We start from the raw sequence: 19,604 nt of genomic DNA on the forward strand, positions 1-19,604 counted from the left end.
TTCCACTCCTCCATGACGACATCACGGAGCTGGCAGATATTCGAGACTTTGCGCTCCTCCACCTTCCGCTTGAGGATGCCCCAAAGATGTTCTATTGGGTTTAGGTCTGGAGACATGCTTGGCCAGTCCATCACCTTTACCCTCAGCCTCTTCAATAAAGCAGTGGTCGTCTTAGAGGTGTGTTTGGGGTCATTATCATGCAGGAACACTGCCCTGCGACCCAGTTTCCGGAGGGAGGGGATCATGCTCTGCTTCAGTATTTCACAGTACATATTGGAGTTCATGTGTCCCTCAATGAAATGTAACTCCCCAACACCTGCTGCACTCATGCAGCCCCAGACCATGGCATTCCCACCACCATGCTTGACTGTAGGCATGACACACTTATCTTTGTACTCCTCACCTGATTGCCGCCACACATGCTTGAGACCATCTGAACCAAACAAATTAATCTTGGTCTCATCAGACCATAGGACATGGTTCCAGTAATCCATGTCCTTTGTTGACATGTCTTCAGCAAACTGTTTGCGGGCTTTCTTGTGTAGAGACTTCAGAAGAGGCTTCCTTCTGGGGTGACAGCCATGCAGACCAATTTGATGTAGTGTGCGGCGTATGGTCTGAGCACTGACAGGCTGACCCCCCACCTTTTCAATCTCTGCAGCAATGCTGACAGCACTCCTGCGCCTATCTTTCAAAGACAGCAGTTGGATGTGACGCTGAGCACGTGTACTCAGCTTCTTTGGACGACCAACGCGAGGTCTGTTCTGAGTGGACCCTGCTCTTTTAAAACGCTGGATGATCTTGGCCACTGTGCTGCAGCTCAGTTTCAGGGTGTTGGCAATCTTCTTGTAGCCTTGGCCATCTTCATGTAGCGCAACAATTCGTCTTTAAAGATCCTCAGAGAGTTCTTTGCCATGAGGTGCCATGTTGGAACTTTCAGTGACCAGTATGAGAGAGTGTGAGAGCTGTACTACTAAATTGAACACACCTGCTCCCTATGCACACCTGAGACCTAGTAACACTAACAAATCACATGACATTTTGGAGGGAAAATGACAAGCAGTGCTCAATTTGGACATTTAGGGGTGTAGTCTCTTAGGGGTGTACTCACTTTTGTTGCCGGTGGTTTAGACATTAATGGCTGTATATTGAATTATTTTGAGGGAAGAATAAATTTACACTGTTATATAAGCTGCACACAGACTACTTTTCATTGTGTCAAAGTGTCATTTTGTCAGTGTTGTCCCATGAAAAGATATACTTAGATATCTGCAGAAATGTGAGGGGTGTACTCACTTTTGTGATACACTGTATGTATACATGATTGTATGTATGATTGAATGTATGTAAGTATGTCTGTATGATTGTATGTATGTATGATTGTATGTATGTATGATTATATGTATGATTGAATGTATGTAAGTATGTCAAGTCAAGTCAAGTCAACTTTATTTATATAGCGCTTTTTACAATAGACATTGTCTCAAAGCAACTTTACAAAATCCAGGACCAACAGATACATGTATGTATGTATGTTTGTATGTATGATTGAATGTATGTAAGTATGTCTGTATGATTGTATGTATGTATGTATGTATGTATGTATGTATGTATGTATGTATGATTTAATGTATGTAAGTATGTATGTATGATTGTATGTATGTATGTATGTATGATTGTATGTATGTATAATTGTATGTGTGTATGTATAGTATGTGTGTATGTATGTATGATTGTATGTATGTATAATTGTATGTGTGTATGTATAGTGTGTGTATGTATGTATGTATGTATGTATAATGTCCTCCACCAGTTCTGATTGTTGGAGTTACTCTTGGAGTAAATATATCCCTGTGTCTAATTTCTACCGATCGTTTTCATATGAATTTATTAGGGAACAAAAACATGCATAAAGTGCCTCCAGTGCACCCAAACTTCATTGACTGTCACCTCCTTCTAACTGCTGGCTAATTAAAAGAAAGTAAAAAATGGTCAGTGTTTATCCATTAAGCTCACAACACAAAATAATATTTCCAGAATCATGCTGTGATGTCCCATGCTGTCAGTTTTCCTTTCAAAGTTCTGAATGCGTGTCACTGTGATAATGAAAAAAAAACAGTAAAACATGTCCTCCTCATTACCATTTATTTCCACAAACCAGAGTGACCTTGTAAAAGAAGGTAAATAAGTAGAAATATCATGGCTAGCTCACCAAAGCTCAACAAAGGTGTAAAGTCATTGTTAAAAGCTCTGCTGCCAGATTTAAATGTTTTTTGTAGCTTTAATTTATGTGCAGGCTCTGTTCTTACAGCTGTAAGCCAATCAGGTAAACTGTCTTCCTTCCTGTTTGATCACCTTGATGGTGTGTGAGAGGGAGTATGATGGTGTGTGACAGGGAGTATGATGGTGTGTGAGAGCGAGTATGATGGTGTGTGAGAGGGAGTATGATAGTGTGTGAGAGGGAGAATGATGGTGTGTGAGAGGGAGTATGATGGTGTGTGAGAGGGAGTATAATGGTGTGTGAGAGCGATTATGATGGTGTGTGAGAGGGAGTATGATAGTGTGTGAGAGGGAGAATGATGGTGTGTGAGAGGGAGTATGATGGTGTGTGAGAGCGAGTACGATGGTGTGTGAGAGCGAGTATGATGGTGTGTGAGAGGGAGTATGATGGTGTGTGAGAGCGAGTATAATAGTGTGTGAGAGAGTTTGATAGTGCATGCGAGGGAGTATAGTAGTATGTGAGAGAGAGAGTATGATAGTGTGTGAGAGAGAATTCAGCTAAGAATTATGGCCTACACGGCCTCTCATAATAGTATGTATGTATGTGTATTATGTATGTATGTATGATTGTATGCATGTATGTATGTATTATGTATGTATGTGTGTATGTGTGTATTATGTATGTATTCATGCATGTATGTATGTATGTATGTATGTATGTGTGTATTATGTTTGTATGTATGATTGTATGCATGTATGTATGTATTATGCATGTACAGTATGTATGTATGTGTGTATTATGTATGTATTCATGCATGTATGTATGTATCTGTGTATTATGTATGTATGTGTGTATTATGTATGTATTTATGCATGTATTATGTATGTATGTATGCATGTATTATGTATGTATGTATGTGTGTATTATGTATGTATGTGTGTATTATGTATGTATGTACTGTATGTACAGTGTATCACAAAAGTGAGTACACCCCTCACATTTCTGCAAATATTTCATTATATCTTTTCATGGGACAACACTATAGACATAAAACTTGGATATAACTTAGAGTAGTCAGTGTACAACTTGTATAGCAGTGTAGATTTACTGTCTTCTGAAAATAACTCAACACACAGCCATTAATGTCTAAATAGCTGGCAACATAAGTGAGTACACCCCACAGTAAACATGTCCAAATTGTGCCCAAAGTGTCAATATTTTGTGTGACCACCATTATTATCCAGCACTGCCTTAACCCTCCTGGGCATGGAATTCACCAGAGCTGCACAGGTTGCTACTGGAATCCTCTTCCACTCCTCCATGATGACATCACGGAGCTGGTGGATGTTAGACACCTTGAACTCCTCCACCTTCCACTTGAGGATGCGCCACAGGTGCTCAATTGGGTTTAGTCCATCACCTTTACCTTCAGCTTCCTCAGCAAGGCAGTTGTCATCTTGGAGGTTGTGTTTGGGGTCGTTATCGTGTTGGAAAACTGCCAGTTTTCGAAGGGAGGGGATCATGCTCTGTTTCAGAATGTCACAGTACATGTTGGAATTCATGTTTCCCTCAATGAACTGCAGCTCCCCAGTGCCAGCAACACTCATGCAGCCCAAGACCATGATGCTACCACCACCATGCTTGACTGTAGGCAAGATACAGTTGTCTTGGTACTTCTCAATAGGGCGCCGCCACACATGCTGGACACCATCTGAGCCAAACAAGTTTATCTTGGTCTCGTCAGACCACAGGGCATTCCAGTAATCCATGTTCTTGGACTGCTTGTCTTCAGCAAACTGTTTGCTGGCTTTCTTGTGCGTCAGCTTCCTTCTGGGATGACGACCATGCAGACCGAGTTGATGCAGTGTGCGGCGTATGGTCTGAGCACTGACAGGCTGACCTCCCACGTCTTCAACCTCTGCAGCAATGCTGGCAGCACTCATGTATCTATTTTTTAAAGCCAACCTCTGGATATGACGCCGAACACATGGACTCAACTTCTTTGGTCAACCCTGGCGAAGCCTGTTCCGAGTGGAACCTGTCCTGGAAAACCGCTGTATGACCTTGGCCACCATGCTGTAGCTCAGTTTCAGGGTGTTAGCATTCTTCTTATAGCCCAGGCCATCTTTGTGGAGAGCAACAATTCTATTTCTCACATCCTCAGAGAGTTCTTTGCCATGAGGTGCAATGTTGAATATCCAGTGGCCAGTATGAGAGAATTGTACCCAAAACACCAAATTTAACAGCCCTGCTCCCCATTTACACCTGGGACCTTGACACATGACACCAGGGAGGGACAACGACACATTTGGGCACAATTTGGACATGTTCACTGAGGGGTGTACTCACTTATGTTGCCAGCTATTTAGACATTAATGGCTGTGTGTTGAGTTATTTTCAGAAGACAGTAAATCTACACTGCTATACAAGTTGTACACTGACTACTCTAAGTTATATCCAAGTTTCATGTCTATAGTGTCGTCCCATGAAAAGATATAATGAAATATTTGCAGAAATGTGAGGGGTGTACTCACTTTTGTGATACACTGTATGTGTGTATTATGTATGTATGTATATATGTGTGTATTATGTATGTTTGTATATACTGTATGTGTGTTTTTTATAAATTTTTTTGTTAATTATTAGTACTCAATTTAAATAATAATATTGTAGTGGTACACTTAAATACAGAATATTTTTAGAGTTTATAATGTTGTTCTGTTTAGAGAAAAAATAATGTCGAGGGTATGCTTACAATTAGGACGAGCATATAATACGTCTACAGCTCTAAACAAACAGCACTGTGGCATTAATCTTATTTTAACTTCTTCTAATCACATCTCCTCTGCATTGCTAAGGAGCTTCATGATTTATGTTCGCTACATAGAATACTTAAAATATGTCATTAGGAACAATGCGCTGTGCCAACTCATCTACATTTAGTGGATAATGAAAAAAGCACACAGGCTGAATCTTACCTATCATTGGGGATTCAATAAAGCTCCAGGCATTGGTATGAGGCACATACGATTGCAGGACTCCAGCTGAGCGGCCAGCCTCGTTTACCCCGCCGAAGACGTAGATCTTTCCCCGACACACTGTGGCTGCTGCAGAGTGCACAGGCTTGGGCAGAGGCGACACGGTTTCCCACTGATTCGTGATTGTGTCATACCTAGAATGAGCAGGAATATATTGTTAATACATTCCTGCCAAACATCAAAGAAATGTAATGTAAGATACTAGACATTTAACCTCTAAAATGCATGACACTTTATTCAGTCATACTTGCTAAAGCATATTATTTAGTAACTACTAGTAATGAATCAGTAATTACAGGAAACTAATATACAATGGTACCCGGGTTTTGAAGGTTTTAAGATACAACTAGACTGCTAAAAGGAATCACACTATTAAAGTCACTGCTCATGCAAGTCACACACGTCATTTATTATGTTTTTTTAGACAGACCTATAAAATAATGACTGCTGACTGCTGTCTGCACATTTTTATTTAAATAAAGTGTAAATAAATAATAAAAAAAACAATGAGGCCAAAAAAGAACTGATTTCTTTGTAGTAAATGTTCTATGTGTAAGAGTCAAGGGTTGCCAGATTTGCAGTTAATGACCAGACATAGATATTTGCTTCATTTTGACAGGGTTTAGGTTGTAAATCAAAAGTTAAATAAGGCATTTGAGACAGCAATACCCCCCCCATACAACAAAAATCTAATAACCCTTATGGAAAGCATCTAATTAAAGATCGTCAGTGCTATTTAAAAAATGAGGTCCAAATCCAATGTAGTATGATTTACAGAGTAGGTCATTTAATGAAATACTAAACAGATTGGCAAGAATCCCTGGCTGCGTCCAAAATCGCATACTTCCATACTGAACAGTACGCAAAATAAGTATGCGAGAGCAGTTAGTATGTCCGAATACGTAGTATACATTAAACAGTACGCAAAAAGTACCCAGATGACCTACTGACTGGGCAGCTATTTTTGAGTATGATACGATGCACACTTATGGTCCGATAATCTATCCCATAATTCAACTGGAGCTGCAAATGCGTTTGTAGCAAAGAAGAAAGATGGCGGAAAGTGGAGTAAGACATTAAAAATGTTATGATTAAGTACAACCCTTAATAATGTTATGAAAAGCTTTGTGGAGAACGACAGGATTAATTTTGTCTGATTTTAAAATTGTTATAACTGTGGAGATGAGATGTAATGCATCAAGTGACGTTGGTAAAATGGTGGACGTAGTACGTATGAGGTTGCGTGCATACTGCACACTTGCGTACTGAAAGAGCTTACTGCTTTCCCGGCCGAGCAGTGCACACTGCCTCGAATCTAGTACGTACTGTTTAAATATGAGATTTCGGACACCTGTTTTAAAAAAATCTCTAAACAAAAGTAAAACCATTGACATTAAGCTGAACTTCTAAAAAATGTTGTATCCTTTATATTAGTCATAGTGAAGTTTTGTATTTTAACCAGAAATGTAATTGTATATGCATAGGTTACAAAATATAAATTACAGTAATAATAAATCAAACATTAAATGTCTTGCACCAGCCTCTTAAGAGGATATTGTCTCAGGATATTGTCTCAGAATACTGTCTCAAATTTTTAGAATCGTTTTTTAATATGCACTACATATGGTTAATTAATCCAGTCACACTGCTGATGGATACTGTCCTTCACCAAATGCCCAGGTAAACAGACGAGTTTCGGGCCGTTCAGGTGGCGCAGTGGTAAAAACACACGCTGGAACCAGAGCTGGATCTCGAATACATCATATCGAATCTCAGCTCTGCCTGCCGGCCACATGAACAATGATTGGCCTGTTGTTCAGATGGGCAGGACCAAGCTGGATGGGGTCTCTTTCTCTCTCATGACCTCTGCTGGCTGATTATTGGCACCTGCACAGAGATGAGAAAAGAGTGCTCTCAGGGTGTGTCTCTCTGTACACAATGCTGAGCTGCGCTGCACTGCACTCGTCAAAGTGTATGTGATAAGATGCATACGGCATGCTGCCCACGTGTCGGAGGGGGCATGGGTTAGCTTCGTTCTCCTCAATCAGAGCAGGGATCGGCAATGGTGGAGAGGAAGCATGATGCAATCGGGAAATTGGATGCACTAAAAAGGGAGAAAAAGGGGAGAAAATGCATAAGGGAAAAAAAAAATATATATATATATATATACAGTATATATATATATACAGTATATACTGTATATAGCCTAGCAGTCTCAAATCAGTTCTTTCCTTCCATGAGATTTATTTCCACCTTTGCTACTGAAAGCACATGTATACCAGCAACCATTTTCGAGGTCATTTAAATGCCAAAAAATACAGAAATATATCCTGCTGGTGTTTGAGCCTGCAAGGCGTAATCATTAAATTTCCGATTCCTCCTTATCTAATCCAATGGAATGAGCCCACAGATCAAGGCAGATGTTATGTGTGGACCTTGCAATCAGATACAAGATGGTGCTCTAAATGAAGGGCTGAGCAACCCAGATTCCAAACCAAGATCCTGTACTCAATCCTGGAGGAGTGCCAACAGGGAGTATCAGACTGGCTGAGGAGATTGCATGTTAGAAGAGTGAAAATTAAGGAGAGAGTGGAACTGAACCACACTTAAAGAGTCAGACCACTATGGATTTTAATACAAGTACAAGTACTAACGTAGAAGAAGATTAACATGGGGAATGGTTGCATAATCCACAGCCCACAAGACTTTGCCACGATCTACAGGAACCTGATGCCGAGGATAAGAATCCAAGACGACCAGTGCTGAATGTGGCTGCAGAGGTCTGCCGGAAGCTTCCAACTATGAGGAAAACCGCCTAATGTGTGACCTCAACACGGGAGTGTTGTGAGCTTTGGTAGTGGTGGCTCAGACTCGCCACGTCAAGGAGACAGTCATAGAATACATGTGGGCATTTTATAGCAGTAGGCGGCACCACCCGTCTACCACCCCCACTGTGTGGTTCTGTTGGCTCTGCCGCTGTTGGTCCGCGACAGGTCAGGTAAAATTCCTGCTTATTTCACAGCACACCTCCATATCTGAAGGTTGTCCCTCTATCCACCACCTGAGGACGCGGTTGGTAGCCTGCAGCTCGGCCCACAACGGATATACAGGGTGAGTCAAAAGTCGCAGAACACTCTTTTATTTCAGAAACAAAAGGGAAAATGACATATCTGAATACCCCAGCAAGTAATGGGTGAGGGGGCCTATCTTTCAGGCTATGTCCGGAACATGGCCGCCATCTTAAAAACCGCCATATTGGATCAAGGGCAAGTTTTTCCAATGGGAAGGTGGTCATATCAAAGAAGACCAGAATTTTCTCAGAAACTGATTGCCAGATTTGCAATATCTCTTGTGGTTCAAAAGTTATCAACACAGAAAGTTCAAAACTTTTGTTGTTCGTTACAGGTAACTGAAGATGGAATTGACGAAATGTAATGTTAATGGATTTTAACTGATGTGCAGATAACTTGGGTGTGCAACATCTGCAGATAGACCAACATTATCTACAGGAGGTCCTCGACTTACGTCGGAGATCTATTCCTACGGACGCGACGTAACGCGATTTTCGCCGTAAGTCGGAACCCACCTACATAAGCATCTACGTCACTCACAAGGAGCACATACACAGTACAGTAATGAAGTGAAACAGTAAAAACAACATATTTGTCCGCTCCGCTCGCCAACTAGTTCCAGTGCGAACTTTGTTTTTACGTCTCAAACGGCGTACATCGGAATGACGGAACAAGACTTTCATAATACATTTATAGGAGATGGCGCCGTAACCACGAAACGCCATATGTCGAGTCCGCCGTAACCCGAGGACTTACTGTATAGAAATTTTGAAGCGATATGGATATTAAAAGCAATCTCTGCTGACATTAAGGAAAACACTACAATTCATGTATATCCATCAGCCAAAAATAAATTCATAAAAAAATATACAATTATCAATCGAGTCTCTAACACTGGACCTTCTACAAACAGTGCTAATGTAGATGTGGAGGCAGATAGCTTGTAAATGGAATGTTCCTGTGTCTCCCTTGGTGCTCACTGAGAACAGCACAGTTTCATTGTCAGCTCGGCAACACATGGTTACAGCCATTAATTACACACAGAGAGTGTATTATCAGTTGACTTCTGTCACTGTTTAATAGAATCTGTACATGCAGTAGAAGCAATTAATTATATGAATTAAGAACCTCTAGGCTTGAAGGTTTTTTAATCCGTTTTTTTTACACATGTACAAATTGACATACATCTACACATCTTTTACAGAAAAAAATCATAATTGAAAATCTGTTTTCCCATTAGCAGATCCAACAAAAATTAAACACGTCCTTACTTGAGGTTCTGAACCAGCAACATTCACAGCTAGACTTAGACTTTTAATCAATTTTTAATTATAGCAAATTCAGACTGAGATTTGCTGAAGGAAAATGATCAAGTATGTCTGTCCTCAAGTTGTAAGATAAAAAGTCTAGCATTATGCTGCTTTCCCAAATACCAAGCCCCATTGCAGCCAACTAAACAGGTGGTTAAAATGCTGCCCTTTGCAGTTTGTCTTATGGTTTATCAGACTACCGTGAATTATATAAAATAAACAATACACAATGAACAGTGAATTTGTCCTACATGATGTATACATGGTTAAATAGTTAAACCCTCTCGCTTCTATTGTCTTCTATGCTTCACTGCAAAACAAAAAGTGTCATGTAATGCTCATGCTCATACTCTTAACTAAATTTTTACACTAGCACAGAATGTAGCTAATAGGCACAAGATTCAAATGTTTGGTATATGTCAGGTCTTTTAGTTTATAAAAGCTGTTTTGGTCTAACCCACACCTGGGCATTGTACGGCCCCAGGGCCACATCTGGCCCGTTGGGTGTCTCTGACTGACCCACATGAGGTCAGTGGTAATTAAAAATAAGATGTAAATAAGTTCATCATACATGCAATAAAATAGCATTGTTTTTATTTTGAAGAGTTATTTTTAGGGCGGCACGGTGGCTAAGTGGGTAGCACTGTTGCCTCACAGCAAGAAGGTCCTGGGTTAGATCCCCAGGTAGAGCGGTCTGTGTCCTTTCTGTGTGGAGTTTGCATGTTCCTCCGGGAGCTCCGGTTTCCTCCCACAGTCCAAAAACATGCAGTCAGGTTAATTGGAGACACTGAATTGCCCTATAGGTGAATGGGTGTGTGTGTATGTGTCTGCCCTGCGATGGACTGGTGCCCCGTCCAGGGTGTTTCTGTGTGCCTTGCGCCTACTGAAAAGCTGGGATAGGCTCCAGCACCCTTCCGCAACCCTGATTGGATAAGCGGAAAAGAAAGTGAGTGAGTGTTATTTTTTTAGTTTACCTAAATTTGTATGTTCGTGTGTGTGTGTGCGAGTATATCCACCTTTACCGTAATGCATTGGCAAATAAACGCAGTGCAATTGATACAAAATGTAGAGTTTTTAACAAGACATGGACATCTAAGTATGTATTTATTTATTTAAATCAGATGTAAAGCTGCGAGTGTAGTTTGTGGTGACCAGATCGCTGTGTTTAAAGATTACAATTTAATTTGGCATTACGGTACTAAACACACAGAGAAACACGAGTTTTACACATTCAGGACTGGGGCAGTCAAGACCTGCTTTGTGATATCTAGAATCAATATTCAGCAAGAACATAGACTGAAAAACAGCAAATGAGGTCATTGGACTGCAACTTAATAGCAAAAGTACTTTGTGTAAAGTTTAAAACCTGCACATTTTGCATTATATATAATATATATTACATATTAATTATATATAGACTTAAAAACAGTTTTTTCCCAAGTGCCATTGTTGTTTTAAATAAATAATGCCCTCCTACCCCTCCCACCCATCTCACCACCATTGTAAACTGAAGTGCAATAACTTGTGCAATAATACTGTTATTTAAACATGTGCAATACTGCTACAGTTCTCATATATATATATATATTAGGGCTGTCGAAGTTAACGCGATAATAACGCATTAACGCAATCTCAATTTAACGCGATTAAGATAAATAGTGCCATTAACGCAAATTCTAGTTCATGTTGAGACTTGACTGGTAGAACAAACGTTTTAATGTCGGACATGTCACCGTTTTTCATTTGCGGTTTGTTAACAAAATGTAAAAGAGCGTCGTAGCATCTGCACTTGCATAATAAAGAAATAAATACACGCTATATTCACAAGTTGTCGGGAGCAGAACACTTTATTAACTTATTCTGTTACGGTAAAGAATACCGGACAGCTGAGTCAAGCACGTTGTCCATGAACTATGGAAGCCCCAAAGGGTCAAAACACACTCACTTCGTGTAGAAACGTCCATCAAACCATTGGATAGTATTACTGCCTAGTATGTGAGTGAATAAAACTCCCTTACAGTTTTCTCTTGTCCCAGCAGTTTTTAACATAAGTACATTTAGCATAAAATGTGTTCACCATTTTAATTGTAACATTTCACTTAAAAATCCTTGTTTTCTATAACATTTACACAGATTTTTTTTAATGCGATTAATCGCGATTAACTATATGAAATTCTGAGATTAATCGCGATTAAAAATGTTAATCGTTTGACAGCCCTAATATATATATATATACTGTATATATATATACATATCTATATATATATATATATATATATATATATATATACAGTATATATATATATATATATATATATATACAGTGTATCACAAAAGTGAGTACACCCCTCACATTTCTGCAAATATTTCATTATATCTTTTCATGGGACAACACTATAGACATGAAACTTGGATATAACTTAGAGTAGTCAGTGTACAGCTTGTATAGCAGTGTAGATTTACTGTCTTCTGAAAATAACTCAACACACAGCCATTAATGTCTAAATAGCTGGCAACATAAGTGAGTACACCCCACAGTGAACATGTCCAAATTGTGCCCAAATGTGTCGTTGTCCCTCCCTGGTGTCATGTGTCAAGGTCCCAGGTGTAAATGGGGAGCAGGGCTGTTAAATTTGGTGTTTTGGGTACAATTCTCTCATACTGGCCACTGGATATTCAACATGGCACCTCATGGCAAAGAACTCTCTGAGGATGTGAGAAATAGAATTGTTGCTCTCCACAAAGATGGCCTGGGCTATAAGAAGATTGCTAACACCCTGAAACTGAGCTACAGCATGGTGGCCAAGGTCATACAGCGGTTTTCCAGGACAGGTTCCACTCGGAACAGGCTTCGCCAGGGTCGACCAAAGAAGTTGAGTCCACGTGTTCGGCGTCATATCCAGAGGTTGGCTTTAAAAAATAGACACATGAGTGCTGCCAGCATTGCTGCAGAGGTTGAAGACGTGGGAGGTCAGCCTGTCAGTGCTCAGACCATACGCCGCACACTGCATCAACTCGGTCTGCATGGTCGTCATCCCAGAAGGAAGCTGACGCACAAGAAAGCCCGCAAACAGTTTGCTGAAGACAAGCAGTCCAAGAACATGGATTACTGGAATGCCCTGTGGTCTGACGAGACCAAGATAAACTTGTTTGGCTCAGATGGTGTCCAGCATGTGTGGCGGCGCCCTGGTGAGAAGTACCAAGACAACTGTATCTTGCCTACAGTCAAGCATGGTGGTGGTAGCATCATGGTCTTGGGCTGCATGAGTGTTGCTGGCATTGGGGAGCTGCAGTTCATTGAGGGAAACATGAATTCCAACATGTACTGTGACATTCTGAAACAGAGCATGATCCCCTCCCTTCGAAAACTTGGCCTCATGGCAGTTTTCCAACAGGATAACGACCCCAAACACAACCTCCAAGATGACAACTGCCTTGCTGAGGAAGCTGAAGGTAAAGGTGATGGACTAAACCCAATTGAGCACCTGTGGCGCATCCTCAAGTGGAAGGTGGAGGAGTTCAAGGTGTCTAACATCCACCAGCTCCGTGATGTCATCATGGAGGAGTGGAAGAGGATTCCAGTAGCAACCTGTGCAGCTCTGGTGAATTCCATGCCCAGGAGGGTTAAGGCAGTGCTGGATAATAATGGTGGTCACACAAAATATTGACACTTTGGGCACAATTTGGACATGTTCACTGTGGGGTGTACTCACTTATGTTGCCAGCTATTTAGACATTAATGGCTGTGTGTTGAGTTATTTTCAGAAGACAGTAAATCTACACTGCTATACAAGTTGTACACTGACTACTCTAAGTTATATCCAAGTTTTATTTCTATAGTGTTGTCCCATGAAAAGATATAATAAAATATTTGCAGAAATGTGAGGGGTGTACTCACTTTTGTGATACACTGTATATATATATACACACACACACTTTTTTTCCTTCGTTTTATGTATTTATTTATTTTTTTTCCCCCTTTTTCTCCCACTTTAGCGCATCCAATTTCTGCCCGTCAATCATCCTCTCACTAATGCTGGTCCCTGCTCCTGATTGGGGAGGACGAGGCTGCTCCACGCCCCCTCTGACACGTGCACAGAAATCAAACATCTTATCACCTACACTTGACAAGTGCAGTGCAGTACAGCGCTGTGTACAGAGAGCCACACCCTCTACCGCACTCCTTTCCCATCTCCGTGCAGGCGCCACCAACCAGCCAGCAGAGGTCGTAATCGCACTAGTCTGAGAGAGAGTCCCCATCCGGCTTAATCCTGCCCCTATCTGAACAACAGGCCAATCATTGTTCATGTGGCCGCTCAGCCTCAGCCGGCAGGCAGAGCCGAGATTCAATATGATGTATTCGAGATCTCAGCTCTGGTGAACAGCGTGTGTCTTTAGACCTTAATATTTAAGGACTTAATTGTTGTGTATTTTTCCACCGTTTTAGTGTGTGTGTATGTGACAGTGTATGTTTTTTTTTTTTTTTTTTTGGACTTCATTGAAAAATTAATTGTATTTTTTAATACAATGACAATAAAGGCATTCATTTATATATACAGAGATAACATTCATATTGAGCAGAATTAAGATCAGCCTATTGGTCCGGCCCTCAACAACAGTCCCAGTTTCTCATGTGGCTCCTTGCAAAATTTAATTGCCCACCTCTTTTGTTGTCTAACCCAACAAAACATACTGATTTCTGTGTTTTAAAGTAAGTAGTAGAAATGGAGAAAAGAAAAGCAGAAGGGTAGAAAAGAGGACTGGGGAATTAAGGATGAAATGAAGAATGAAAGAAATGGTGAAGGGGCTAAAAAGGGGAACAAGCAGGAAATGGGGAAAAAAAACAAAGAAATAGAGGAGGGTTGGAGTAAGAAGGGGGGGGGGGGGGGGTTGAGGACAGAAATGCAAGACGATGACAAAAAAGAAAGACAGAGCAAGGAAGACATCAAGGAAGGAAATAAAGGAAGCAAGAAAGGAAAGGAGGAAAGAGAAGGAAAAAGTGCAGGATGAAAATGAATTATTAAAAAGGCAATTAGAAAGGGCAGACAAGTATAACTGAAGGGCAAGAAAATGGAATGAAAGGACAAGAAGAGGAAGGAAAAGTGAGAGGAAGGAACAGCGGCATTAAGTAAGAAAAGAAGACAGAACAAAGGCAATGGTGAAAAGAAGGCAGGTATAAAACAGAAGAATTATATAAAGGAATAAAGTGACTAAAAAGGAAGTAGGAAAGAAGGGGAGAAAGTAAAGCATGCAAAAAGCAGGAATTAAAGGAAAAAGACAATATATAAAAAGGAGGAAAGGGTTTACTAATAAGATTAAAGTTAAAAAGGAAAGAACGGTGAAGAAGTGGAATTAACAAATGTAGAAAATAGGAATTCCCTAGAAAAAAAAAAAAAAAATATATATATATATATATAAAAGCACAAAGTAAAGAAAGTAGTGCAGGACCAGAAGACAAAAAGAAAAGAAGAAAGATAAGAAAAGAAAGGAGAGAAGGAAGGGAGCAGTTAAAATAATAAAGGGAAATTGAAGAAGAAAGAGGGATAAAAATGCAGAACAGAAATGTATGAAGTAAGAAAACCTGCCACAAAAATAAAAAAGCCTGCCAACAATGTTAAATAGTCCTTCCCTGCTGGAGCTCTCCCTGTGGTGCATAGCTCAAAGTGAATAAATGTGAGAGACACTTTTCAACCCTCTGCCTACTGTTTAGAATGCAGGGTAGCTGGAATGGTAATCCACAGTAGTAACATGATCCCTGTCACATTTACCAGGATATCACATCAAGCAAGCACTTTATGAAGTCCACAGAACTTTAAGCCAAGACAGCAGGGACAGGACACGGGAACGATGGAAACTCTGAGGTCAGGCCTCGACCAAACTATCTGGGGAGACGACACAGGGGCCATCTGAGACGTGGGCTTATCATCTCATCAACATGCTTTGCAGTAAGTGTTAGCCAAATGTATGTCAGTTACATTTGCATATCTTTATCTAGGGTTTCTGGACTCTGTATTTTGCACTGCATGTGTAATAATGTCTTACTGACCATAAAAAGCCTTTTAAACTATCCATCCATGCTGCCATCCTGGGAGAAATTACACAAAGAACATTCTGTTACAGTTCGAGAGAATCACTATGATTTGATTTTTAATCATAAAAAGGATCAGGCTAATATTACTCCTAAATGAACATTAATAACAGTTCACTCAGACAAAAACTGATTTTTACAGATTCGATATGCATGACTAGAAACAAATAACTTTTGCACAAGTTTGTATAAAGTTTAAACTTCTATACACTTTTTTGGTGTAAGTTTTTCATAGGAATTTAGGTTTCATCAAAAACTATAATAATAATAATAATAATAGTAATAATAATAATAATAATAATAATAACAGTAAAAAAATTATACAATAAATAAATAAAAATATAATTAATTGACTATATGCTACAAAATTTGTTTATTCATTTTTATTTTAAAGAAAGAAAGAAAGAAAGAAAGAAAGAATAATAATAACACTACTAATAATAATAACACTTATAATAATAATAATAATACCACCACTAATAATAATAATAATTATTATTATAATAATTATAATAATAATACCACTAAAAGGAAGGAAGGAAGGAAGGAAGGAAGGAAGGAAGGAAGGAAGGAAGGAAGGAAGAAAGAAAGAAAGAAAGAAAGAAAGAAAGAAAGAAAGAAAGAAAGAAAGAAAGAAAGAAAGAAAGAAAGGTGCCCATTTTGCCTAACCAGAATAAATCAGTTCAGTTAACAAAATAAAAAGTGAAATACTAAAATAAAATAATAATGTGTTGTTTTAATAATTAATGGAAATTCATATATTCTACAAAATGTATTAATTAATTTTCAATTATTATAATATTTTTTTCCAAAAAGGAATAATAATAATAATAATTTTTAGAAAAAAAAGTTTAGTTCTGGTGTAAATTAAACAGCATTTCATAGTTAAAACATAACTTCTATTTTACTTCTATTTAGAAAATTCTCAATGCCAATTAAGTATTTTTAATCTACTAAAGCAAAATAAGTTTAGCAGTGTGTCTGATTTATATAGTTTTGCTAAGAAATGTGGGCTAAAGTTTCTCCACTGCAATTTGAAATACTAATTGTAACCTATAGAGAGCGTATAGCTGCAGTCATTGCTGTCAGTTTGTAACAGGAATCTGGATCCACTTCAACTCCAATTAGGATAAATTAGTAATGTAGAAAGATTTATTTACGGATGACGTTGCTGAAAAAATTGCTGGTGTATTTGGAAGCCATTTAATTAAGTGTTCTGTGTAAGGAGATCATACTTTTCTTACTTAAAGTACTTGAGAAAAGTAGGTTTTGTGACAGTTTATACTATAGCCTAATCAATCTAGCGATCCATCATCATAGATTGCTAGATATACTAAATATGTTTCAGGTAGGTACACACTGTAATCACCTAAAATTATCTTCCATAAAATACTTCAGGAGGAGGTTATGCATCTGTCCTGCAGCTAAATGCATGGTAATGATGCCAGCCGTCCAAACAGTCTGAAACACATTGACATTATGTTATCCCCTGTTAAAATTTGTGGATCACTTCCCCTGGCAGTGTCCATGCATAAGCATTTCATTAGCATTTCTCCTTCACAATATGGCCATCAGCAATGTCACCAAGAACAGGGAAATGATGCTAAATAGGAAAAGTTGTTAGAACGAAGCCTGTAATCTAGTTTGGTGAATAATTCTATCCAGGTGAAGCAGTGGAACTTGTGCTATTTCTTATCTACCACCTCCATAATCATGTTATAAGCTGTACAATCTAAACTGAAGACACAAAAGTAGGACAAGGGTGCAAACAAAACACCCAATAAACAAACTAATTTCCAAGCAGACTAATTAATGTGAAGAGCCCAAAAAAGAAAGGGAAAGCGAGTGCCTGTGTTAGTCTAGAGAAAAGAGGGCACCTTGACAAAAAGATAATAGAGGAGTGTACGCCTCAACGTTTACTATAAATTATCTCTGGCCTGACAGACTTTGTTTACTATACTATAACAGTGGTATTGTAGTTTTACATCACTGTGAGTTAGTGGGCAGTCAAGGCTGCTGACCTGTGGCATCGTTACCGGGCCACAGTGCTATCCATTCATCCACACTACAGATCATTCAGCCATGTAGCCTCTGCAAACGGTACGCACAGGAGAGGCCTCTTAGGTGGCAACCTTGATTTACTGTGTTAACAAGAGTGCACACTTAAAAGCAGCTGTAAAGAATGTGTGGCAATTTACATTTACATTTTTGGCATTTAGCAGCTGCTTTTATTCAAAGTGACTTACAGTACTGTGTCAGTATACAGTCTAAGCAATGGAAGTTTAAAAGCCTTGCTCAAGGGCCCAACAGTAACAGCCAGGCAGTGGTGGGGCTTGAACTGGTGACCTTCTGATTACTAGTCAAGTACCTTAACCGCTAGGCTACAACTGCCCAATTTGGCAGTGGTGATGGTTGAACCAGCTATCTAACAAGTCTTTTTTATCTGATACACAGGCCAGAAATGAGGATGGACAAGTCCCAGTAGACCCAAAACCAGAGACCGACGGGGCGACACATCAGGTCCTGGCTGCCCCAAAAGGAGAGACTATGCCAGCACTGAACTCTCAGTACGGTAGAGACAGAGCTGCACTTCCTCAAGCAAATACCACATTCGGACATAATTCTTCACCAAATTTAACATCATCATCCCCAACTTTAACTCCCTCCCAGACCCCGACAAACTGCCTCACTTACTGGGGGAGCACAGAGAGAGCTGCACACTAGCAGCACTCTGGACACACACTTGCCACAAGGTGAGGGACAGTGGGTGACCATGTCACACACACACACACACACACACACACACACACACACACACACACACACACACACACACACACACACACACACACACACACACACACAATATTACTATATTGTACATTTAATATTGTTATTATTTTCAATGGCAATATGAATGCCCATATTTTTTTATTCCAATAAAGCTTCGTTTGAGTTTATTGGGAGTGCTTTTATACATATTTTGTTATCTAAAGGTAACACCCTCTGCTATAACAAAGTCACACGCTATCTTTAGCTTTTTAAAACTGGCCCTTGTCTGGTAAGATTTAAGTAGAAATGTGGGCTAAAGTTTCTCCATAGCTACTTAAAATACTAATTTTAACTTATAGAAAGCGTATAGTTGCAGTCATTGCTGCCAGTTATTAGGGGGATTCTGGATTCACGTCAACTCCAATTAGGATAAATCAGTAATGAAGATTTATTTATGGATGACGCTGCTGAAAAAGAAATGCATGGTGTATTCGGCAGCTTCTAATTAGGCTTCATAGTTGGTATAAAGATGTTTTCTGTGTGGTAAATCTCACTTTTCTCACTTAAATGACTTGAGAAAAGAAAGTTTTGTGACAGTTTATACTATAGCATAGACAATCTAGCTATTTTCCAGCACAGATTGCTAGATCGATCTATCAAATAGTTTTAGGGTACATCTGTACCTGAAGAAACATCTGTTACTCTACATACTTTTTTAGCTTGCTTTCACTCTGTTCTTCAATGGTCAGGACCCCCACAGGATTCTCAGCCCTGCAGTGACACTGACATGGTGGTGGTGTGTGAGTGTGTGTTGTGCTGGTATGAGTGGATCAGACACAGCAGCGCTGCTGGAGTTTTTAAACACCTCTCTGTCACTGCTGGACTGAGAACAGTCCACCAACCAAAAATATATCCAGCCAACAGCGCCCCGTGGGCAGCGTCCTGTGACCACTGATGAAGATTTCAAAGATGACCAACTCAAACAGCAGCAATAGATGAGTGATCGTCTCTGACTTTACATCTACAAGGTGGACCAACTAGGTAGGAGTGTCTAATAGAGTGGACTGTGAGTGGACACGGCATTTAAAAACTCCAGCAGAGCTG

General features: G+C 39.6%; 1 protein-coding gene across 6 annotated transcripts in view; it reads right to left on the reverse strand.

Annotated features, from left to right (window-relative positions):
• Window positions 1-19,604, reverse strand: part of LOC134325082 (kelch-like protein 29) — a 279,536-nt gene that overhangs the window by 71,412 nt on the left and 188,520 nt on the right. For all 6 annotated transcript variants that reach the window (XM_063007116.1, XM_063007115.1, XM_063007112.1 and 3 more), the window contains one exon: window positions 5,200-5,393. In XM_063007116.1, the coding sequence (XP_062863186.1) occupies window positions 5,200-5,393 (194 nt within the window). The remainder of the gene's footprint in view (window positions 1-5,199; window positions 5,394-19,604) is intronic.

The sequence above is a fragment of the Trichomycterus rosablanca genome, chromosome 13 (genome assembly GCF_030014385.1).
Source record: "Trichomycterus rosablanca isolate fTriRos1 chromosome 13, fTriRos1.hap1, whole genome shotgun sequence".
Taxonomy (NCBI): Eukaryota; Metazoa; Chordata; class Actinopteri; order Siluriformes; family Trichomycteridae; genus Trichomycterus; species Trichomycterus rosablanca.